This window comes from Tiliqua scincoides, chromosome 1, assembly GCF_035046505.1.
Source record: "Tiliqua scincoides isolate rTilSci1 chromosome 1, rTilSci1.hap2, whole genome shotgun sequence".
In the NCBI taxonomy this organism is placed as follows: domain Eukaryota; kingdom Metazoa; phylum Chordata; class Lepidosauria; order Squamata; family Scincidae; genus Tiliqua; species Tiliqua scincoides.
Genome location: NC_089821.1, coordinates 104,209,668 through 104,234,578, shown reverse-complemented (window position 1 = coordinate 104,234,578; position 24,911 = coordinate 104,209,668). Strand labels below are relative to the sequence as shown.

At 43.5% G+C, this 24,911-nt stretch overlaps 1 protein-coding gene across 1 annotated transcript in view; it reads right to left on the bottom strand.

Moving 5' to 3' along the window:
• CERS6 (ceramide synthase 6) overlaps positions 1–24,911 on the bottom strand; it is a 125,491-nt gene that overhangs the window by 31,029 nt on the left and 69,551 nt on the right. Inside the window, exon 4 of the mRNA XM_066637630.1 lies at positions 17,276–17,333. Within this exon, the coding sequence (XP_066493727.1) occupies positions 17,276–17,333 (58 nt within the window). The remainder of the gene's footprint in view (positions 1–17,275; positions 17,334–24,911) is intronic.

The following is a 24,911-nucleotide window of genomic DNA, read 5'->3' as shown; positions in this document are numbered from 1 at the left end:
CCCACTCTTTAAATGTGTTAGGGAAGGGTAGTTTGAATGCTCAGCTGTAATTATACTGCGTTACATCATTTGGAACCTTGGTGGCACAAGATGTGGAAATAAGAGACACCCATTATGTTTTAAGGGATCACAGTAACCCAAACTAGAGAATGACTTTTTTTTACAATGAGTAGTATTTCTTCATGATTAGACCACTGAAGAATGATAATAGCTATACACGAGGGAAGAACCATAGTACACTGTCTCCCTCTGTACAGTTAACTACACTTAGAGCCAGATCCTATCCATGGATTCGGATTCAGCGCTGACTGGCGCTGGTGCTCCTGACACTCTGGATGTTGTAAATGTGCTTTACAGCACCCGGCGCTAGGAGTGACTAGGATTGGGCCCCTTAGATAGTTCACAAAAGATGCCCATTGAAAGACCTATGTCCTAAATACACAGAATCTTCCAGATAATTTAACTACACCACACTTGTGCAGGAAGTGTGCTTCAAACACACACAACTGTTGGGGAAGGATCCAAATGCCTTCCCCATGTAGAGGGGGGAAATGCAATACTCCAGCATTCAAACAGGAAGCTGCCATTTTAAAAATACAGTTTTTCTCAGTAACGTATTACTTTGCGAGTTCAGTGGAGACGGTGTTTAGCAGGGGCAGCCACGGGTTAGAATTTATATCATCACTTATGACCAGCCACACACACCTCCCTCTGCTCCATTTTAAATGTTAAACATTTTTATAATTTCCTCTGTTACTAAAGGTTGACTGTTCATCAAGACTTGAAAGTCACAACAACCTAGAATTTTTGAAGAGATACACCATTGCACAATTCTTTTTACTTGATCCTCTTTTTTGAAGTTCTGAGCTGCTCACAGCCCCCATCTTCTTGGGTTTGTGCGAGTGTGGGAGTCCCTCTCCCTGCATGCTGGAACAACATTCTGGAAAATGATCATTTGTCCTAAATGTCGGTCTAATGAATGTTACCATCTTGACCTACTTTGCATATTTACTCTACAGGTCCATGGAGTAGTAAATAATTAAAATGAAATCATTTTTATATTTTGATTTTCCTTTCCAACAGGGATCTGTAGCTGCTCTGCCAGAAATAAGCATTTGACTAATTTTGACAAGCAGATAACTTCCATCCTGTTTGCTGAGGAGGAACTGTTCCAACTTCCTGGAGCACAAAGCAAAAGCTGGATTTTGGAAACCCCTGCTGACTTTCTCCTTCCCTTTGGCAAGGTTCACCCAACTTCACTGTGCCATGCTTGGTTAGCATCCAAGGCCACCACAGTGCTGCACACAAGGAAGAAAAAGAGGCAAGTCAGTTGTACCCAAGAGGTTTGAACATGGCAAAAGATTTGGCCATCTGGAAAGCATCCCTTTGCAAACCCCTCTTAACTGAACAGAAGTTGCACAATAGTACTGGTCCAAAAATCATATACGAGGGTTGAGGCTGTGATGGAAAGAGTTGTAGTTCAGTGGTAGTAGACTTCGTATGCAGAAGGTCCCATGTTCAAACCCTACCATCTCCAAGTAGGACTAGGAAAGACCCCTGTCTGAAACCCTGAAGAGTGGTAGCCTATGTGACAATACTGAGCTAGACGGATCAATGATCTTACCCAGTATAAGACTGCTTCCCAAAACCCTGCACTTACCCTAAGATCCTACTGCCAGTTATGCCTTTTAACATAATACAATTAGAATAATGTACATATGTTTATGTGTGGCACAGAAAATTCTCATTCTCTGATAGCAGGGGTTCCCAAGCTGTGAGCCATGGCTCCCTGAGGTGCTGCGAAACCTAGCTAGGCAAGCAGTGAAATCCTCACGAAAAACCTGCCACCTTATACAGTACAGGATGGAAGCCCTAATGGGGAGCCGCGGCCAATGGCCCAGTAGGTCAAGGGGGCTGCCAGTTCAAAAACTTTGGGAACCACTGAATTGCAGGAATATGCATTTAAACAATGTTTAAAGAATATTGAAATAGATACGGGAAAAAGTTAACATAGCTAAAGTTGCGGGCAAAAGCATTAGTTCAACACAATCCTAAACATAGTTATTCAGAATGAAGCATTTGTGCTGGCGGCTCTAGCCCACAGTACATTGCAAGGGCTGTTGCTCCAGTGGCATGTGCCTTGAGCTGATGGACTGCGAGTGCCGTCAGCTCAAGATCCAGATAAGACTGCACTGTGAGTTCAGTAGAACTGTCTTGAGTTTGCAAAAAGCTTTTAATACCCTCTCAGCAAACATGCTGAGTAGGCCACTAATATTCCCACATTACAGATGGGGAAGAGAGGCTCAGAGATTGTACAGCCCTGGATATATAAGTCTTCACTCCAGGCCACATCATGAGCATTGTTCCCTTTAAGGTGTGCAGCTATATGGTTGCATAGCTAAAAACCCTGGGAAGCTGACCTCCATGCAGCTCAGAGATCAGCATTCCAGGAAGTCCAGCAATGATGTGTGATGGGACAAAAGTGGAAGATAACACGGGGAAAAAAGGTAGTACATCACACAAGAAAGAGTTCACAGACATCACACTTAGCAGAGAACATTCTTATTATGAACACTGCCCCGCCCAACCCATACTTACAAAAATATTCTCTCTCTCTGTGTGTGTGTGTGTGTGTGTGTGTGTGTGTGTGTGTGTGTGTGTGACTGAAATATTCATAACTTTCAGATTCTCAAGTTGCTTCCCTCTCCCTGTTAGCAGTCCTAGCTGTGGAACCAAAAACTAGGCCAATCAACCAACATTAGTGTATAAGAATAGATGGTCCCGGTAATGCAGCCAAATATAGCAAAATATGAAATCATACTCCACTTTGGCAAGCTCAAACGAATTAATTCTGTAGCACATCTAGTTCTCTATTATATTCTATGGGCAAATCTCCATCCTTATTTGAAATTTTGTCTCATTTATGTCAAATTATTTGATCAGAAATTGGGAATATACATTATACAAATTTTATTTAAGCTGAAACAAAGCAGGGAGGAGTGCACAATTTGTAAATTGTCAGAGACTGGAGGTGGGAGAAAAGAAGAGCTGGAACCTAATACAGTGAAGAACAGGGGAGAGTAAGCGCAGTGCAGAAAAGAGTTCCTCATCATATGCAGGGTGAGAAGCAGGAAGCGAGCAGGAAGCTAGCGATATTTGTTTTAGATTCCACTAATTCCAAAGTGAAGCCAACTGTGCATGAGTGGACACAAACAAGTTTGTTTCTGGAATTTCATTGATTGCCCATTAATTTTCAGGATTCTTAAAAATAATTGTGCTTTTTGACACTACCCTAGTGGCAGGAATTGCAATGCACGGCCACCTTCCCATAGATGACAAATGGGGTTCTGTTCTGCAAACAAACTGAAATCTTCCAGTGTGGTTGCAAATGGATTGCTGTCTTTTACTGACAGTGGGTGCAATCCTAACCAACTTTCCAGCACTGGCACAGCTGTGCAAGTGGGGCATGTGCTGCATCCTGCAGTTGGGGGGCAGTAATGGAGGCTTCCTCAAGGTATGGCAATGATTGTTCCCTTACCATGTTTGTTCCCTTGCTCTAGCATGATTTTTATCTTTCAAAACCCTGAATTTTGGAGAATTGATTAGAGCAGTAGTTCACAAACTGGTGGGTCATGATCCACCAGCCAGAGAAGCACTTGTCTCTGCCCCTTTAAGGGGAGGAGGGTGAAGGCAGCAACATGAGCCCTAGGACTGTGCTGTTGTTAGGGACGGGAGGGTTGTTTTTTTTTAAACTTACTGGCAGCCACCGCCAGAGTCATGGGAGCCCTCTTCAAGGCTCCCTGCACCTCCAAACATGTTTAAAAAAAGGGGGGGGGGCACTTCTGGATTTCATCATGAAACTGGAAATGCCTGTTTTTTTCTTTTGTCTTTTTTACATGTTTGGAGGTGGAGCCCTACAGAAGGCTCCTTGGACCACCCCCAGGACTCCGGCACCAACTGCCTGTAAGTTTAAAAAAACCCTCCCATCTCAGGCAGTAGCGCAATCCTGGGGAATGCGTTGCTGCCACAGTCCTTCCCCTTCCCACATGCTTACAGTGCTTCCAACTCCCTTGTAGGAGTTTGGGAGGCACTGGATTAGGGTTTTATCTGAAACTTAAATGTTCAGACTTTCAAATGTTGCCACCTTCAATCACCAGAAGAGGAAAGAAAAACAAAAGAACTGTATTGACAGCAGCTTAAGTCACAGAAAAAGCAATTACAGGTTCCATCAGCTATTTATTGAGAATTCTGGTACATTTTGAGCTTGTATTCTTCCTTAGGAGCAGACTCTACAGTTTTCCCTGTCCCAGGTACAAATTTTAGAACTTTGCAAGAGAGCACTCTTTTCCCTGGAATGAAGAAGACCACAGGATCTGCATTGCAATCCTCAGCTCAAAGCACTTGTGAGTGTGTTCTCCCTCCCCCCAGGGGACACCCTTATGACCACCTATCAGGGCACATTTTCTTTTTAAAAATAAATTAAATCTTGTTTCTTGTAATTTCCAGTCATCCCCAACATTACAGTACAAGCCCGTTGCCAAGATTACATGGAAACATGCCATCATTTCATTCATATGGTGTTTTTTTTTCATTTTAAACACTAAGCCTAAATTAAGTAATTTGTGATTTACAACTAAACTGGGAAGAGGAATTGTCCGTTTGTACATTAGTACAAAGATCACTGGCATGCTTCATCTCCCTAATTAATATGAGAGCAGCCTCAGTATCCACTGACGTCAATGGGATTTCAGCATCCTAACTGTGCACAGGATGCAGTCTTAGGTGCCAGTCCTTCAAAGTGTTTGGCTGGCAGGTGTCCCATTTAGCTTAAGTAGTTTATTACTACATATATAAGCCTCTTTCCCCTGAGGGCTAGGGATAAGAATAGGCCCTCAGTTTGGCTGTACTTGTCGTAAGAGGCGACTGAACAGCAACAGGGTAGATGGGACTCATTAGCCTGGGAAGGCAGCTCATCAGAGAGAAGGAAAACTCTGAACCCAAACCTCCACTGCCTTGTGGCTACATTCAGTTATGGAAAAGGCTTCAGGAGTCAACCTCGAGGCAAAATCTGGAGCCAGAGTCCCTGAGGCGGTTCATGGCTGAACACAGTCACGTTCTGGCAACTCCTGCAATGTCGCTGGAACCAACCGTATTGGCTTCTGCCTTTCCATTGGACCATTTCAGCAACATGGAGAGGGGGGATTTGCTGCATGGGTAACAGTCTATCCTCCATATCTACTTTACCCAGGCTTCGCGCACTGGAGAGGACACTCTGTTCCAGAACACTATATAAGCCTCTTCCAAATAACTAAATGAAGGACCTGGTAGAATTTTAAGAATTCAGAGTGAGTCTCTAAAGTTGAGTGGTATAGACTATGTGAGAGAGAGAGAGAGAGACATGAACTTGAAGTGCTTTACCAACATATATTTTCACATGTCATTAAGTAGACTAGGCTTCTAGTAACCCTCTACTTTTGCAAGTGCTAGTTCTAGGATTGGGTTCAATGGTTGCTGGTCTTTAGAGGTAAAAGAAGATGGCATGCAAGTTGAACTTGACCACTTATAGTATGCACTGAAATGAGTTCCCAAGACCTGGTTTCAGCTAGCCTCTGGTGAGCACATGATCATAGAGAAAAAAGGTTAAAGGGCCATACGAATAGAACAGGCATCCAAATTTCAACCTCCCTTCTCTAAATGTAGTTACTGCATAATCCTACTGTACCCCATCCTTGCTACTCTTTTCTAATTTGCCAAGCATGTCTTGCCCTTTGATACATATTGAGTTTGGGTAGATTGAAGTTCAAATCCAGATCAAGGTAATTGAAATGTGTTTGGCATTGGTAAAATCTAAAGCATTTTCCTATTATTGTGTACAAAAATATGCATTAATGAAAATGCAGAGTCATGAAGCCTACAAAGGAACTGAATATTGTTTTTAAATTATTATGGGAAACTTCTTGCATACCATGTAAGCTACTTAAAAACACTCCATATTAATGAGACAGTTTTACTAGAAAAGAAAACCCCAGCAAGATACCCAAGGAAGTCTGAATTTATTGCATTTTGTCTCCACGCCCTTTTCAGCTTCTTGGAATATGTACTCAGTTTCCACATCAGTTCTTTCTTCATGCTCCTCAATAACTGTCACATTTATAGCAGAGGGGAAGCAAAAGGCTAGATAATTACTGTTTTAATTCATGTTCAAGGAGAAACTGGGATTCCAACCTGCTGTGTGGGTTGGAAGTTATTCTGGATAAAACCACTGCAATATAAGGCTATGGTTGCAATCCTAACCACACTTTCCTGACAGTAAGCCCCACTGAACAAAATAGGACTCACTTCTGAGTAGACCTGGTTAGGATTGTGCCCTATGAGTTGACACATAACTTTGCAACCATGCTCAAAATCACAGGGAATCAGCAAGAGTACTCACAGTGCAGATGGGCACAGCTGCAACCATGTTCAGAACTTTATTAACTTTCAACAAACAGTAGTTTGCAAAGTAGTTTACACAGCTAAATAAATTAAATGGCTCCCTGCTCATAACCTTTAAAAAGATTAAAAAAAATAACCCCAACAACAGATGCTGGAAAAGATGCCATAATGGGGTGAAGTTAGAACTAACAACTTTAAAGTTGATAGTGGTAGGTTGTCCCTAATCCAGACATCTAAAATCCAGGCTATTCCAAAATCTAGACATTTTTGTCCAAGACTTGTTTTCTGTTGTGTGAAAAGGTCTTGTGTTCATTCCCATGTACAGAGCAGGTACAGGCTGTAAGTTCTGTCCTCTGCTCTGTGGTGCATACCTGTACAGACATTGTTGAAAAATGTCAGAGGCCAGCAAGCACCCATACGGGTAACAGTGAAAAGAGCAAGAGGAAGCTCTTCTCATTATAATTATGCAATTATTCCAAAATCCAGACAAATCTGAAATCCAGACACTTTCCCATCCCAAGCAGTCCGGATAAGGGATACTCATGCTGTATAGGCCTAGTTACCCTGAATTCTGTAAAAGCAAGGTTTTTGTGAAGCTTGTATGATTGTTTAGTTCTTAAGAGACAAATCAACAAGAGTTTCAGACAAATTTTTCCAGTTTTTCTCCAGAAGAAGCAGAAACAGTGATGCTGTTTAACATTAACTTTTTAATATCAACAACTTCTGATATTTTTGTCATGGATATTTTGTTCAACAGCAGAGAGCGTGACAGATGCCTCTGAACCACACAAATATCTGCAATGGTTACTCTGGTACTTTGTTACAGCAAACATCTTGACATATGCTGAATGTCCTACTTGCAATATCAACTTTTTCTTCTGGATGTTTGTGCTGGACAGTTCCCTAACTAGCCTAACCATCCCTTTCACTTTAATTTCTGTAAGTTCTTTCTTGGCAAGAAGTTTGCCCTACAGGAGCCTAATTACACACTACATGCATTACATTACAGTACAATACATGCAATTTTCAGCAGTGAACCAGCAGGGAAAAGGGAATGCTTAATTTTGAAACTGCCTGCCACTTGCTCACTGAAAATCCCACCCTCCTTCCCGCAAGTACAGTTTGGTACATTATTTGAGTGGTAATAACAGTTTTGAATTGAAAAGTCTATGTCTATGCCAGTCAATAACTGGCATCATGTACATGAACAGGGCATCCACGGATTTTAAGAGAGTGTGCCACAGACACGCACTTTGATGGTTGATGCACTCACACACTTATGCTTCCGGATTGGCGGCCCAATCTTAAGCTGCACTGGCACAGCCAGGCTGCATGGCCTATGAGGTATTCAGTGCAGGTAAGGAGCAGACTGGGTAAGATTTCCTTGGGGTAAGAGGATATTGCCCCCGCTTACCCTGTGTAGTACTTCAGACTGCCCAATGGGGCTGCTCAGATCTGCGCCAGTTCTTTTGCTGGTGCTGACTGCCGCAAACAATCAGTGTCAGGCATAAAAGACACTCCAGCAGCATGCTAAGTAGCGTGCAGCTGGGGACGCTGGGGGAAGGCCGGAGCCTTCCCAAATACATCGTCAGATCACCTGCTGCCCACTGGACCAGGTACATCAGCAAAAGAGGTGGGGGAGGGCGGAACAGGAGTGGGTAGTGGGCAAAAATGAGTGGGGAGAAAAGTGTCATGAAGCCAGGAGGCTGCAGTAGGGGGTGGATCCTGCAGCCTCCCCGTGCATCTCTCCTTGGACTTTCACTAGTGAAACTGCCAACACAAATCCAAGACCCAATGTGGAGCAGGAGGCTTAGAGGTGCAAGGGGATTTAAATTCCTTTTGCCTCTGAAGCCTCCTGGTCAGTCCCATCCTGCTGGATACAGTGTGCCTATTTTTGATGTGACTGCACCAGTGGGGGGGGGGGAGGGGATTGGGCTCTAAAATGATCAGAGGTCTGAAGCACCTTCCTTACGAGGAAAAGTGAAAATGTTTGGGACATTTTAGCATGAAAAAATGGCAACTAAGGGGAGAAAAATTTGTATGAGGTGAAGAGCAATGTTCTCCCTTTCTCACAATGCTAGACCCAGGGTCTGTAGAATTCACTGTCACAAGATGTGGAGATCACTAACTTGGATGCCTCAAATGGGGATCGGATAAGTTTACGGAGTACAGGACAGGTCTATCAATGACTACGAGTTATGACAGCCATGTGCTCCCTCTGGGTTCGGTATGTCTCTGAATACCAGATGCAGGAAAATGGTACGCCTTCCTTTTCCACTTGTGAACCTCCCAGATTCTCAAGTTAGTGCTGGTGGATGATTGTGAGAAATAGAATGCTGGACTAGATGGTCTTCAGCCTGATCCAGCAGGATTCTTCTTATACTCTTCAGTGCACCCATTGGGAGACATGAAGGAGGGGCAGGTTTTGTGAGGGGGCAGAAATACACTGACCATAGCAGAGATTTGAAGTTTCTTAGCCACTTAAAGGCCGAACTGGTAGAGAACATCCATCTCTGCCATGAGGTTAATTAAACAATATGTCAATGATCAAAGGCAAGTCAACACACCACCAGTTTTTCACTGGTGTAGTTATCCGAACATTGGTCTCCCAATGGCAAAGCATAAAGTAGTTTCCTTTCCTTGTTGATTTACGCATACATACTAAACAGTATTCAAATATACTAGCGCAGTGGTTCTCACACATTTAGCACTGGGACCCACTTTTAAGAATAAGAATCTGTCAAGACCCACCGGATGTGGTATCACGACCAGAAGTTACATCATTAAGCAGGAAAATTTTAACAATCCTAGGGTGCAATCCTAACCACACTTACCCAGGAGTAAGTTCCATTTACTATCATTGTTAAAAGAATATATATGTCAGCCTGTTAAAAGTACAGGACTGTGACATTTCCCCAAATGCAATCACTTACCATGGTAGCATCAAGTCTAATAGATTAAAAATAAAATATTGAAATGAATAGGAACCCTCCTGAAATTGGCTAGGGACCCACCTAGTGGGTCCCGACCCACAGTTTGAGAAACACTGTATTCGTGTATTTTGATTATGGACATGGGACCAACGTGCAGATTTACAAATCTAAACGCTGAGAATATTTCTTCATACTGTATTCTCTTTGCATGTATATTATCTAGCAAACCATTATATTCTAGGGCAGCCACCTTTAAAATACAGTTTAGAATTGCAGAAGAAATCCTGTTGATTTGGGTTAATAATTAAACAAAAATAAATCTAGAGGCTTAGATTCCATCGTCCTATCGTGATGATCAGAGTACTGACAGCTTGTCAAAAACCAGTTTAAGTTTACATCAGAGATATTCAAGATAAAAGAAACACTGTCAATCAACTTCCCTGAGTGTTCTAGTATTTGGAAAGAATTTAAGTTGGCTCCAATATTTCCAACTGGAAACGTTTGTATTATTCTTTTGGAATAGTCAGTTCCGAAAATACAGTGCACATCTGTTAAAGTTCAGTATAAATATAAACAGAAATGTGTGTCATGGTATAAGCATCTGATAGACCATCAGTCTGGAAAGCTTCTTTTGGAGGCACTTTCAACTAATATTTTCTCCACACTATTGAACAAAAGGAGCCAAGTGACACTGAAATAAGTTAGACAAAAGATGCCAAAAACCTCTTTATGAATGGCATTTTTCAAATCCACAAATGGAACACTCACACCAAATGGGTCATGTATGCACATGGTTTGGGGGCCATTGTGGTAGCTCAGGATCCGGACAGAAGGGCACTTTCTCCCTAGATTATTTTAAAAAGAAATGCAGAGGCAACTCTGGAAGTTTCAGATATGAGGAGAGGAAACCATGCTGAGGGGCTGTGCTTCTGAGAACATTGTCTTCAATTACTCCATTCCAAGAACTTCTTCAACTTCCTGCAAACAGCTGCAGAAGGCATGGTAGGTATCAAGAGACATCCCAATACTACTAGAGTGCACAACACAAAACCGAACAATTCCCTTTTAAGAGTAAACTGGGTCTAGAAACATAAACTCCCTCCTTATAGGAGGAGGATTTCTCCTACAGAAGAAATAGGAGAGTTTTCAACCTTCAGGAGGATTCAGACCAATGCTGGTCCCTGAGCAACACTGCAGGATACTTGTTCTTTACCCTAGGCCCAGCTTGGTTAGGCTCAAACTAAACGTGCAACTGTTCTGTGGGGAAAATACATCCATGAGTCACATTGCAATTCATCTCATGTGAGATTTGTGACCATATGTTCACTGCATCCAGGGCTTTCTTGGAGACAAAAGCTGTGCTAATTGCTCCTCCAGTGCTACCAATCATCCTTTGGCAGACTGCCTGTGATTGTATGTATCCCAGCAGCATTTGCCAGAGAAAAGGGGTGGGAACTTCCCCAAGAAAGTCTGCCCTTCTTGAGGGCATTAAATGCCCTGCTCTTGCCAGTGACAGCAGGATTCATGTGCAGTACCCACATGCGTATTTCAGACATCTGTTTAAGCTGCTGCGTAGAAAAAAATCTTGCTAGAGTAAAAGGGTCTTCAATGTGAGATTTCACTTATTTTTTTGCTGCTAAAAAAGACGCCTGGAATTTTCCAGCATGCATGCATGCATGATTCTTTTCCTGGTTACGTTACATTTTGCTCTAGTACCAGAATCAACAGAATTATTCTGCTATGTGTAAAGGAATCTATTTTAATCAGAAGATAAATTACTCAACACTTATAAGCTGTTAACCCCCAATTTTTTCCCTATGACATCTTGGCAATGACAGCCTATTCAGAACATAATTACTTTACATGATTATCTTTTGTTTCTAAAAGAAATGAATTATTCTAAGGCACTTCGGCAAAGTTAAGGGCTTTAACAATCTGTTCCTTTAAACACCATCAACCTACCATCTCTGTATAATTACATAATGCTAGCCTTTTAAACACAGTTTGTCAATGCCTGCAAAATTACCATTGTAATACGAAAGAGTGAGCAGAGAACACTGGGCTTGCCACAAATGCTGTGTTACACAAAAAGGATTCCCTAGATCAGCGGTTCCCAACGTTTTCTCACTTGCATACCCCTTGGCAGCCCATTTCAATAAATTGTACCCCTTGTATTAGCAAAATGTTTGTAATTAATATAGCTGCTATTATTTCAAATTCATATGTTTTCAACTACTGATTTGTATTTGACAATACACAGGCAGATGACTAAAAACTAGCTTTTGCAGACAGCTAGCTGCCTTCCTTCCTACTTTGCCAGCCCCACAACGCGTTCCAATCCAGACCTGCCTTTTCCCACCATTATTCAATTCTTTTTTGAGTACCCCAAAGGTCCTGGTGAGTACTCCCGGGGGCACCCGTACCCCAGGTTGGGAAATACTGTCTTAAATTGAATGGCTCCTTCCACCGACTTCTGAGGCAGAGCTCTGCATTATTTATTCTGTTCAGTGAGAGAAGTTCCAACCAGTTCCAGAACACATTGGGAAAAACACAACATCTGCAAAGAACAAACTGGGAAGAATATCCTGGCATGGGAGACAAATGCAGACACTCAAGAAAAAAAGAAAATAAGGATGTACTTGAGGGATATTTCTGGGAAGATTCAACAGCTTTACCAAACTGCCTTCCCATCACATTTCTTTTCATAGAACCTTAATAGAAAAGAATGAACGTTCATTGGAAACTCCAACATTCCTGTCTCATGGAGTTGAAGACACCATCTTGGAATGGGATATGACAAAGCCATTGCTTGCTATAAAGCCATATACACGCATCGCTTAGCGACAGGGATGCGGACCGGCACCCTCGTCATCAAGAGACACTTGATGCTATACAAAGCCTCCAAAGATGAGGGGAAGCTACTCTTCCGTCACCTCTGGAGGCTTTTCTGAGCCTTGCAGTTCCTTGCAAGTGATATACACACATTGTGCTTTGGAATGTGACCCATACAGACACGAGGTAAGCTTCACTTGGTTCTCATTCCTCTCCCCACCACATTCCCTGCCCAAAGTGCAACCAAGTATGCATGCCTTATGAACCTTATTCATGCAGAACTGTATAAACAGGATAGGAAATGAACTAATAGCTCCCCTCTACACTGAAAGGCTTACTCTTATGGACTGATTGCACTACTGACACAATAAGGGTGTGTGTCTGTGTGTGTGCATCCATCCGTCCTCTGAGTGATCAATTGAATGTGCTGAATTTATCAGGATGCATGTCGCTATGAAAGAGCCAAGGTGAAAAAGCATCCATTAACGACACAACAACAATAAGCATTCTGGCTAATTTTTCAAAATGGCCAGTTTGGGCACTATGGAAACATGCTTGGAAATTAAAAGAACGACAACAGCAACTACAACCACCCCAAGAATATCCATCTTGGAATCACCTTTACCAAGATATTCCAACATTCAGTGCCTAAATTCAGTGACACAAGATAGAGAATGGTTTCAATGTTTCTACTGTCTCTGAGATCATTCCCATTTGAAGATGAAAAATAGAAAGAAATGTTATAAGATACACAAAGTCACAAGCTTTGATGGCACAACTGCAAAATACATCAGTGACCGCAAGTTTTAAAAATGTGTAAAGATTTTTCCACGTTACTTAGTAACAAGAGGGAAACCAAGCAATAGGAGGGAGGGAGGGAGAGGAGGAGAAAACTCCCCTTCACCCAGATACTGCCTGCAGAGTTGCACAGTGCTTGACCCCCACACTGAATACTAGCAAAGAGATGGAGCAGGAGGGCAATGAGAAAGGGGGGAGCCAAGGACGGGGAGGCAAGAGGAACAGACAAAATGGGTAGGGAGCAGATGTCAACCTCTTATGGCAGTAGTTCCCAAACTGTGGGTTGGGACCTGATTTTTGGTGGGTCATGGAGCAAACACACAAAGAATGATGAAAAGATCAGATAACAGCCTCAAGCCCGGAGGCTATTCAAAAATCAGACAGCTGCCAATTGCTCAGCAAAGAGCTCCGCTCCTGCAGTTTGCAAGCCTGTGTAAATATAGGGAAATAAGTGTTTGAGCATCTTTTTCTGCTTATTATTCTGCTCATTATTATTATTTGTAAATAAAAATATTATTTCTTTCTAGATTTTTTTAAGTGTCATAAACCTAGATTGGTCCTGATAGAGTTCCATTTTAAAAAGTGGGTCCCCGTGCTAAAAAGATTGGGAACCACTGACTTTTGGTGTGCTCGTGGAGCCCCTAAAGGGGTCACAGGGAGCACCAGGGCTCCTAGGAGCACACTGACAAACACTGATCTTCAGTACATACTGGGCCCTTCAGAAGATTACAAAAAATTTCACAAAATCACACTATGCAGTTGACCTTCCTTTTTAATAAATAACTAAATAGTTTCTTGGGAATCCGTACTGCGATTCTGGATAGACGCTCTCTGCAAGTACCTGGAGCCTCTTTAGTGCAACTCGGGCAAACAGCTTTCCTACTACGCTAAGGAGAGAGATGCCCCGGTAGTTGTTGCAGTCACCCCTGTCGCCTTTGTTCTTGTACAGTGTGATGATGTTTGCATCCCTCATGTCTTGAGGTACTCCACCTTCTCTCCAGCAAAGACAGAGGATTTCATGCAGCTCAGTGATGATGATCTCTTTGCAGCACTTTAGGACTTCAGCAGGGATGCTGTCTTTTCCTGGTGCCTTGCCAAAGGCAAGGGAGTCCAGGGCCATGTGAAGTTCTTCTAGGGTTGGTTCACTGTCAAGCTCCTCCAACACAGGCAGATACTCAATGTTGTTCAGCGCTTCTTCGGTGACTACATTTTCTCTGGAATATAGCTCAGAGTAGTGCTGCACCCAGCATTCCATCTGCTGCGCCTGATCCTGGATGACCTTGCCTGCTGCAGACTTCAGAGGGGCAATTTTCTTCGGTGTTGGACCTAGGGCCTGTGTTGGACCTAAGCTGTTTGCCCGAGTTGCACTAAAGAGGCTCCAGGTACTTGCAGAGAGCATCTATCCAGAATCGCAGTGCGGATTCCGAGCCAACAGGTCCACCACTGATATGGTATTCTCCCTTAGACAACTGCAGGAGAAATGCAGGGAACAACGACAGCCACTCTTTATAGCCTTCATAGATCTCACAAAGGCTTTCGACCTGGTCAGCAGAGACGGCCTCTTCAAGATTCTCCCCAAGATTGGATGTCCACCCAGGCTCCTCAGCATCATCAGATCTTTCCACAAGGACATGAAAGGCACTGTTGTCTTCGATGGCTCCACATCAGACCCCTTTGACATCCGAAGCGGAGTGAAGCAGGGCTGTGTTCTTGCGCCAACCTTGTTTGGGATTTTCTTTGCTGTCCTGCTGAAGCATGCCTTTGGAACTGCAACAGAAGGCATCTATCTCCGGACCAGATCAGACGGAAAGCTCTTCAACCTCTCCAGACTGAGAGCAAAGTCCAAAGTTCAGCTGAAATGTCTGCGTGACTTCCTCTTTGCCGACGATGCAGCTGTCACTGCCCACTCTGCCAAAGATCTCCAGCAGCTCATGGACCATTTTAGCAAGGCCTGCCAAGATTTTGGACTGACGATCAGCCTGAAGAAAACACAGGTCATGGTTCAGGATGTGGACTCACCTCCCTGCATTACAATCTTTGCACATGAACTGGAGGTTGTCCATGACTTTGTGTACCTTGGCTCAACTATTTCCGACACTCTTTCTCTCAATACCGAGCTAAACAAATGCATCGGTAAAGCAGCTACCACGTTTTCCAGACTCACAAAGAGAGTCTGGTCCAACAAGAAGCTGACGGAACATACCAAGATCCAGGTCTACAGAGCTTGCGTCCTAAGTACACTTCTGTACTGCAGCGAGTCATGGACTCTTCGCTCACAACAGCAGAGGAAACTGAACGCTTTCCACATGCGCTGCCTCTGACGCATCCTCGGCATCACCTGGCAGGACAAAGTTCCAAACAACACAGTCCTGGAACGAGCTGGAATCTCTAGCATGTATGCACTGCTGAAACAGAGACGCCTGCGTTGGCTTGGTCATGTTGTGAGAATGGATGATGGCCGGATCCCAAAGGATCTCCTCTATGAAGAACACGTGCAAGGAAAGCGCCCTACAGGTAGACCACAGCTGCGATACAAGGACATCTGCAAGAGGGATCTGAAGGCCTTAGGGATGGACCTCAACAGGTGGAAAACCCTGGCCTCTGAGCGGCCCGCTTGGAGGCAGGCTGTGCAGCATGGCCTTTCCCAGTTTGAAGAGACACTTGGCCAACAGTCTGAGGCAAAGAGGCAAAGAAGGAAGGCCCATAGCCAGGGAGATAGACCAGGGACAGACTGCACTTGCTCCCAGTGTGGAAGTGCAGTGTGGAAGGGATTGTCACTCCCGAATCAGCCTTTTCAGCCACACTAGATGCTGTTCCAGAACCACCATCCAGAGCGCGATACCATAGTCTTCCGAGACTGAAGGTTGCCAACAATCAGTTTCTTGGGGTAACATATTCACACATTCAGTTCCTGACCACTGAGTGCATTTTTGGTTAACAGTTTTATATGTTATATGAACATAACAGTTTATATGAACATACAGTTTATATGAACATACAGTTTATACAGTGGTTATATGAACATACAGTTTATATGAACCATATATAGTTCATGCTAAGTTGATAACAGAGCAGTCAGCCTCCCAAACTGACTAAGGACAGCACTATGCCTTACAATTGCAATAGGAAATATTAGGGTTCCTAGCATAGGAAATGCTAGGCAGTAAGGGAATGAAGTGCAGAAGTATACTATGCATATTCATGGCTCTTTAAACACTGGCACACAAGTCTGAGCAACCTGACTGGCTCAGGTCTCCCAGGGTACGTACATGCGCATTTTATAACATGCATAGCTGCCTTGAGTCGGATCATCAGACAAGTGTAGTCTTGTCTATGCTGCCTGGCATCTCCAGCATTTCAGACAGAAATGTTTCCAAGTCCTACCAGAGGACATCAGGAACCTTTTGCATGCAAAACAGGTTCTCTGCCAACTATGGCTCTTCCCCTACAAAAACATTTGCTGCAAAACTTGCTGGACATTTCCTATAGCAAGTCATAACGTATTTGAGTGTCCTCAGGTTACGTTTAGCACTATGCAATTGATGGAATGTACCAATACGCAGAGCTTAACATCACAGTTAATACTGCTAGACCATGATCTGACAGATTACACTGAGCAGGCAGTCTCTTGCAAAAGCTGCTCTGAATAAAAATGCCTGATTATGACATCTTTGGTTCTATGAAATACTGTTAGAAATCCAAGGTTGATAATTGACACAAATGTTTGTATTGGACACACCCCGTCTGAACACTCCCTGTTTAATTTCATACTTGTGAAACATGTGAAGCGTGGGAAAGAGTCATCTAAGCATCTTCAGTCTATCACCTGGATACTGAGCTACAGACTCACAAAGAAAAGGATTGTAAAATACATAAGCCAAGCTTAACTACCAGTTTTAATAGTGGAATATTATTTTGCTAGCCGCGTCCTCTACGTAGAACAAACCATCACATTATACAATACTATGCAAGTACAGTAATCTTTATTAGTCTTTATTAGATCTTTATTAGTTGCATGGAACAGAGAGATAAAACCTAATACTAAATGCCAACACCCTTGCATGGGAGTGGCTGCTTCATGGGCAAATCAGAACTCCATGTGATGATATGAGTCATGAAAATAATCACCAACAGGGCAACTCCGGGAGGCTGATGTCAGATGCAAAAAAGTGTAATGAATTAAGACTAACACTGGTTGAAATTTCATGACATGGCTGCCTAACCATCACCAATGCCAAGAGCAATGAACTGTGGTCAAAAGACAAAAATTGCCTTACCTTATTCAAGAGCCGAGCACCATAGGTGAATATATAAAGGTAAAACGTAAATCTCCACCTGCAGATAAAGTGATAGAGATAACCTTATTAACCTTCTGCATACTGCTACAAATTCTAATCTTACACTGAATTCTTAGAGCCAGGCAGTGGCATCACTAGGGGGCATGGAGGTGCAGACCACACTGAGTGACACCCTCGAGGGTGACACCAGTAGTGGTCAAAATTTTGGAAACCTTTTGGAAAATTTGTATTTGTGAATAATACCATCATGTTATATATCATTGGAAAGATAATTTTAATTTCATACAGAATTCAGTAAAACAAATCCAGCTGAATTATCTGCGTTCTATCAAACGTTACGGCCAATTAACTAGAAAAAGAAAACATAACTGTCATACAAAACAAAAAGCGAATTTCATTAATTCAAAACTGATTGTTCTGAGAGCCAATGAGATGTTATGACACAGCAGGGAACCATTAAGGGCCCAATTCGATCCAATTTTCCAGTGCCGGTGCAGCCATGCCAGAGAGGCATGCACTGCATCCTGTGGTGGGGAGGCAGTCATGGAGGCCTCCTCAAGGTATGAAAACATTTGTTCCCTTACCTCGGGACTGCATTGCAGTGGCACCGGTGCCAAAAAGCTGGGTAGGATTGGGCCCTAAGATGATAGTATGAGTCAGCTCTCATTTCCATGTATCAGGTAATACAAGAACTCTTATTCAGTTCAGGGCAGGAGGTCTGGTCTAGAGGGTAGAGCCTCCATTTGCCTGAAGATTAACATTCACAAGGTCGCCAGTTCGAGGCCACTGGCACCATGCGACCTTGAAGCAGCTGGCAAGCTGCAGCTGAGCTGTTCCATCTGCTCGGAGCGTGGGAGGATGGAGGCCAGAATGTTAAACCAGATCGGAGTGTAACACCTTGAATGTAGTGGTTCTTGAAAGAAAGAACCTTCTTTCAATTTGTAAAAATCCCTGCGTGGATTTAATAAGCCTGCCTATGTAAACCGCCTTGAATAAAGTCTTGAATAAAGACCAAGAAAGGCGGTATATAAATACTGTATATTATATTATATTATTGTGTGAGTGTCATCAAGTTTGCCACTTTTTTTAGTTGGTTACTGATTTGTTGGGTGACTGGGCGTTAACCAACCCTAGTGAAGCCACTGCATTTAGCCTGTGCATATGATATTGTAATTTATTCTGTATGGTCTGGTACAGGAGGAGGTCCATCATGGGGGTGATGCAATGAGCTCTTGCGCGGGGAGACACAAATCCTAGGGAGCATCTGTATAATGATTACTTGAATCAGAACTGCAACTAAATCAGATATTTCATTCATTCAACAGGTCACGTTCAACACAAATTTAAGCACGAATCTAAGAATAAATGAAGACAATCAAGTTACAGCCCAATCCTATCAACACTGTCCTGGGAGTAAACCCCACTGACTCTAATGGGACTTACTTCTAAGTAGACATGCATAAGACTGGGCTGTTAGTCATGCTTGTGCCTTCTATTATTAGTCTATTGTATTAGTCTATGTATTTATATAGCACCATCAATGTGCATGGTGTTTTGAAGAGTATAAGTAAGAATAGATTAAACAATGCCCACACAGTCAAATACGGGTCCCTAAAAGTGTGAATTTCTTGGGATTGGAAGTGGGTGGCAATCAGGCATTCTTCATACATTACAAATAGGACAAATTACTGCATTTGATATTAGGTGTGACTATCTCAGTAGGAGGCAAACAGATGCACTGGGAAAACAAGAGAATTATCACACAGTGGATTTCAAAATATCTCTGTAAAGTGTATTTCACAACACTATCTTTTCATTGCTCTGTTCAAATGCTTCACTCCAACTCTGAATATTTCTGAAGCACATACATTTATTATTTAGGAAGATGTATAGCGGACATGCAAGTTGTCCAAGAAGTACTTCCACCACAATTAGAGAACGAAATTGGTCAGATGGGATAAACATCTTAGACGCAAAAGTCAGAAAATGCAAATAAACTGTAAAAAAGACTGGGTGAATTAAGGCAGCTGTTCACAAAAGGAAGAGATGTTCAATAATAGGTAATGGTTCAAAATGCCTCTTGTCTTTCTATATTTGAAGCTAAGGAGATGGGGGGGGGGCTTTGCAAATACCTGGATGTCAGATACAACTAAGGGCGCAATCCTAACCCCTTTAGAGCAGAGATGTCCAAAACAGCCACACTGCTGCTTTGAATAGCTCAGGGGTTGGCAACCCACAGCTCTGGAGCCGCATGCGGCTCTTTCAGCTGTCTGCTGCGGCTCCTCTGAGTGAAAGTGGCAAAGGGGGTGACAAGAGGCACCTGTGTTGGGAGGGCAGGCTGCTTCCCTCCACCCCCTGAGCTCACTGCCCTCCTCTCCCTTCACCCCCACCTGCCCCACATTGGTTTCCCTTTTCAAGTTTGCCCTCTCTGCAGGCTTAAGCTCCCTGTTTTTCCCTTCCCCAACTCTCCAGCAGGACGCCCTCCTCCTCAGCCATTGCAAGCCCTTGCAGGTCCCCACTCAGTGCAAGGAGAGGCTTTTCCTCCACAGCAGAGGAGACATCCTGTGTGTCTACTCAGTTGTAAGCCCCATTACAGCGGATGAAGCTTACTCCCAGGAAAGGGTGCCTGGGATGGCAGCCTTAAAGCCTGTTCCCATGCGTGTCTACTCAGTTGTAAGCCCCATTACAGTGGATGAGGCTTACCCCCAGGAAAGCATACCTGGGATGGCAGCCTTGGAGCCTGCTCAAGGCCAAGCACAAGGACGGGTGAGTGGGAGCCCATGCCCGGCAGGTCTGTAGTCCCTGGGCTACTCCCAGGAAGGTGTGGAGGGCTGTAGCCTCAGCCCCCTCCTGTGCAGGTCTACTCATAAGTAAGCCCCGCTGTAGTCAGTGGGGCTTCCTTCCAGGAAGGTGTGGAGGGCTGCAGCCTCAGCCCCCTCCTATGCAGGTCTACTCACAAGTAGTCAGTGAGGCTTCCTCCCAGGAAAGTGTGGAGAGGACTGCAACCTGAGAGCTCCAACCAACTTGTCTGCTCAGAAGTCCCATTGTAGTCAATGGGGCTTACTCCCAGGATAGTGTGGAGAGGGTTGCAGCCTGAGTGAGGGAGGGCAGGCAGGCAGGGCAGAAGCTGGCCTGTGGCTGCCCCCCACCTTCCTCCCCCAGCTCTGGCTTCTTCTCTTCCCCACCTCTGGAGTCTGTGTCCTTTTTTTCCTTCCAGCAGGGTGCCTCTGGAAGGTGGGGGAAGTTCTTTAGTATCCATGTAAGATAAGCAGATGTCATAACTGCCATATGTATTGGAATCGAGGAAGATCTGGTGAGGAGGTAGATGTGGTGTCAGCAGTGGCCCCTTTAAGGGTAAGGCCTGGGCATCCAGCAGAGTGTGCTGCACAGCTGCAGCCACTTGAAGGCAATAGGGCCCTCAGGGATATAATGAGCACCTGAGGCAGGAAGGGGGTGTGGGTTGTAGAAGGAGTGCAGGTTGGGGATAGGAGATGAGACTGATGACTTGGCTTATTGACTTTGGACTCTGCCCTGGATACTCTGACTGATTTTGTGACTAATGGACTGCTGGAGACACTGGAGTTTGAAGTGTGGCTGCTGTGCCAAAGACCTGCTGATGACCCAGGGTCTGCTGTAGTGGTGGGAGGCTGCTGGCAGGAGAGAGGACCTCTGCAGGTTGAACAGGTGAGCTACCCTGGAGGTGGGGTCCAGCAGGACTGCAGGGGAGAACAGGGTCATTTGTTGGGGGAAAGAAGGGGAGCTAATTTGCTTAAAGTGGGCCTAATTCTCCAGGCAGAGAATGGCCTTGGAATCAGGCAAAACACCATAGAGGACTAGGCGTCTGAAAACACAGGACAAGAATGTATGACAAAACTAACTAAAAGCTACATTATAAAAATGGGACCTATAAGAGCATAAAGGTTAAAAAAAACTATATATGCAGTGTTATCTTCATTTTGGATGTCAAAAGGGTTTTGTGGCTCCCGAGGTTTTTTTTCCTCTGGAAAATGGGTCCAAATGGCTCTTTGAGTGTTTAAGGTTGCCTACCCCTGGAATAGCTCAACCTCCAATTAGCCCTAATGGCAAGGCTGCTTCTAAGGCAGCCTGGAGCCGTTTGCCTGAACAACATTACTGTCCTGTTCATCAATGGCTGGTGCCTTCTTGCTAAGACCTTGCACTAACTTCTCAGCCTGGCTGCTCTTTGCCTGCTTATGCTTAAATACTACATATCTTCAGATGGATTAGTTAATCAAGGACTGCAGTAGATGTCTTGCTCCAAATCCCAATTGCTGACATTTGTTTTTATCCCTACACAAATGTCTCAGCTAACAGCCCTGAAGCCACTCTCAGCTATTATTGTCCTGGGACTGCATTCTGAAAATGTTTACTTCTATGGTTTTAGGCATAAGAACAGCCCCACTGGATCAGGCCATAGGCCCATCTAGTCCACCAAATGCCCCAGGGAGCACACCAGATAACAAGAGACCTGCATCCTGGTGCCCTCCCTTGATCTAGCATTCTGACATAGCCCATTTGCCTATTGTATGATCTTTGATAGGATTATGTGACACAGAAGTACTGTATGCCATGAGAGGTGCAAGGAAGATAGCAGCATGAACTCACATATGTCAAAATCAGAAACTCATAGCAAGGAGAAAAAAACAAATAAGACAGGTGGAATAAGTTGCATGAATCTGCCTCATACTAAGTCAAACAATTGTTCTATTTAGCACAGTACTATCTAGTCTAGAGCAGTTAGTCATCAGACTCTTGGGCAGGTTCACCTGCTGTATGATCCTTTGAAACAGGAGATGTCAGGGGACTGAACCTCAGACCTCCTGGATGCAAAGTCATGGTTCTATCACCCTCTCCAAAACTCACAGGAATAGGTTCTAATTGGAGATTCTGACAATGCAGAAGCAGACACACAAGGAGGAAAAAAATAGCCTGACCTAGGGGTAGCAGATGTAGTAGAAAGCAGTTAACTGAGGGATAGTTTATTGAATAGGTTGGATGCGTGATGCAGTCAGAAATGTATATCACTAGTAAGAGCACAGATCATTGTAAACTAATCACAATCTTCACAAATGGTTCCTAGTAATTCATTAGTACAGGCAGGTGCTCCATGACGTCTACTAGAAACAGCTTGGGCCTCCTACTGCTTCTAATCAGAAGAAATAGTTTTGATCCTTTCGGAGAACACACTTATTGAAATCAGCAATTAGAATCATTTTAAGAGTACAATGACCTCATGAAACGAGCCATACATCTTTAAATACTTTCGCTACACACAACTGTGCGACACTGGTTCTTGCTGGGCCTAATCTAAAAGTCATTGTACTGAGAAAAATTCACAAGTCACTGTCAAAAGCTGCCTACTGCTAATTTTAGAAAAAACGGGGGGGGGGGGAAGATGAGATCCGGGAAAGAGGGAGTATTTAATAAGCTGGCATTTAGATGAAGAGATAGAGGCTTGGGCAAGGGAGGGGAAAGAGTTCATTTTAATTGTCTAATTTAATAGAAATAAAGCTTGGGTTGCACCACAGGTTCCTGTGCACAAAATCCAGCCCGTTCAAGTGTGTAATTATAACTGCCTTGTATTTCAGATTCAGTACAGCATTTGAGGCAACAATAGGGCAAACTGCATGTCATTTCAGTGTATTGTTTCTCCTATCACTGATTATGTTAATACACTTGCCTCTGCAGCAAGATTTGCAACAGCAGTAGTCTTCATAAAACAATGGAAGCCTAACATTAAAGTGACTCCTCTCCTTCAGTTATGAATTTCAAGCATGTGGGCCAAGATCTATTATTCTACACAAATGTTCTGAATTATTATTATTCTTATTGAATTCTCATAGGGGCTCAGACTCAGGACAGTATTCAGAATCTGCTGAAAAACAAAAAGTGATAATTATACACCATTTAAAACCATTTTTAATATGTCAAACAAAAAATGAGACATCTGTTGACATCTTCTCCTGCAACCGAGGCTGAACTGAAAATTTTCCAGTGGGGTACTTTCAGCCAAATTTGGGGAAGGATTGGTGGGGGAGAGTGTGCCTCACTGTTCTGTAGAGATGCCATTAATGCTGCTTGCAACAGACACTAGCTGCTAGTCCCCGTGTCCCCCCAACACACCATTGATACTATGAGGCATCACTCTGAAAAGAGTTGGGAGGGTGAAATGGCAATCCCAAGGCAGAATGTTGTCAAGGTCAAGTTTCACATCTTGAAAAGACATGTTTTCCCCTGAAAGGCTGCAAAAATGGCTCATGCATTTGAAATATTTTGGTTCAGTCAACTTAAAGTGCTTCAGAGACAAAAGCATGATGCGTAGCTTAAGAGTTTCATCTTCTGCAACAACATTATTTTAAAAGTTTAAAACCATTATTTTAAATGGTTACTGCCTACAATGTTAAAAACTAACCAGGCATAAAAATGGGGGATCTGAATTTGCTACTGAAGCCCTATTGGAACTTCTAATAACTTAGAAGTCATTTTAGGAGATATAATTAAGACTTTTGATCTATGATAAGATTATCTCAATGAATGGCATGTGGGATCACAGAAGCAGCACTTCTTGGAACAATCAGAATGAGATAACAAAGCGTTTTGTAGCTCTCTTTATTTTGAAGGCCATGTCCAGTTCCCAATGTTGTTGGTTGAACTTGTCAACCAACGCATTAACATGTGTACGCAAGGGAATATATCTCATGTGCTGGGACCTTGAGCAGAGGGAAGCAGTACATCACAATGGTTCGGTAGGAAAAGACAAGGGAGGTGAGAGGCAAACAAACCTCTACTGGGGGGTAATTTACAAATGCAGGGAAAGGGAATAATTAATCTTAGGTACTTAGGTGGCTTCGTGAACCATAGGTGCATTGAACATACACAGCGGCAGCAAGGCGGACAGATAACAGATGTGTGGGGTTTGTGACTCAACTTTCTCACACACGTTTTCTTCTTTTGTAGGGCTCTCTTTTGTGGCTTGATGGCTCGTCCCTGGCTCCAAATGAATGCCACTATTGTTGTGAACCTTACCAAGGGTGCAACCAAGAATTTTGCGATAAGTTCTAAAGGCCAGTTGCTTCATTAACATGGACTTCTTTATTTAATTTTGCCTTAGAGTTGATAAGGACAGCTATGGTTGGGTGCGATCCCCAACCACCCAAGCTCCTACTCTGGTTAAAACTTGGATGTCTCCCCACCCCTTTGAAAGCAAAAACAAAAATGTTGGGAATCAAGTCATAGATTTTTCTGTGTAACATGAAGTTTTGTTCCAATGCTGCTTGTTTCTTAACCCTCTTAAGATCAGTGCCTTAAACCATTTCTGTCCAAAGTTGCATATATGCAACAGGGACCAAATGTGCACACCTGTGGGCCGGGTAGATATGGGTTAAGCTGCAATCCTATACACACTTTCCTGAAAGTGAATCTCATTGAACACAATAGGACTTACTTCTGAGTAGATATGCATAGGATCGCACTATTAAGCAAGCAGGACTTTGGAGAGATTATGTGTTGCTGTTTTACCATCAAGCACTGGGGATTGAAACCTTGACTAGACAGAGAGATCTTTGTTTTGCTGCTCTTCTCCCCATCCAACCCCAGA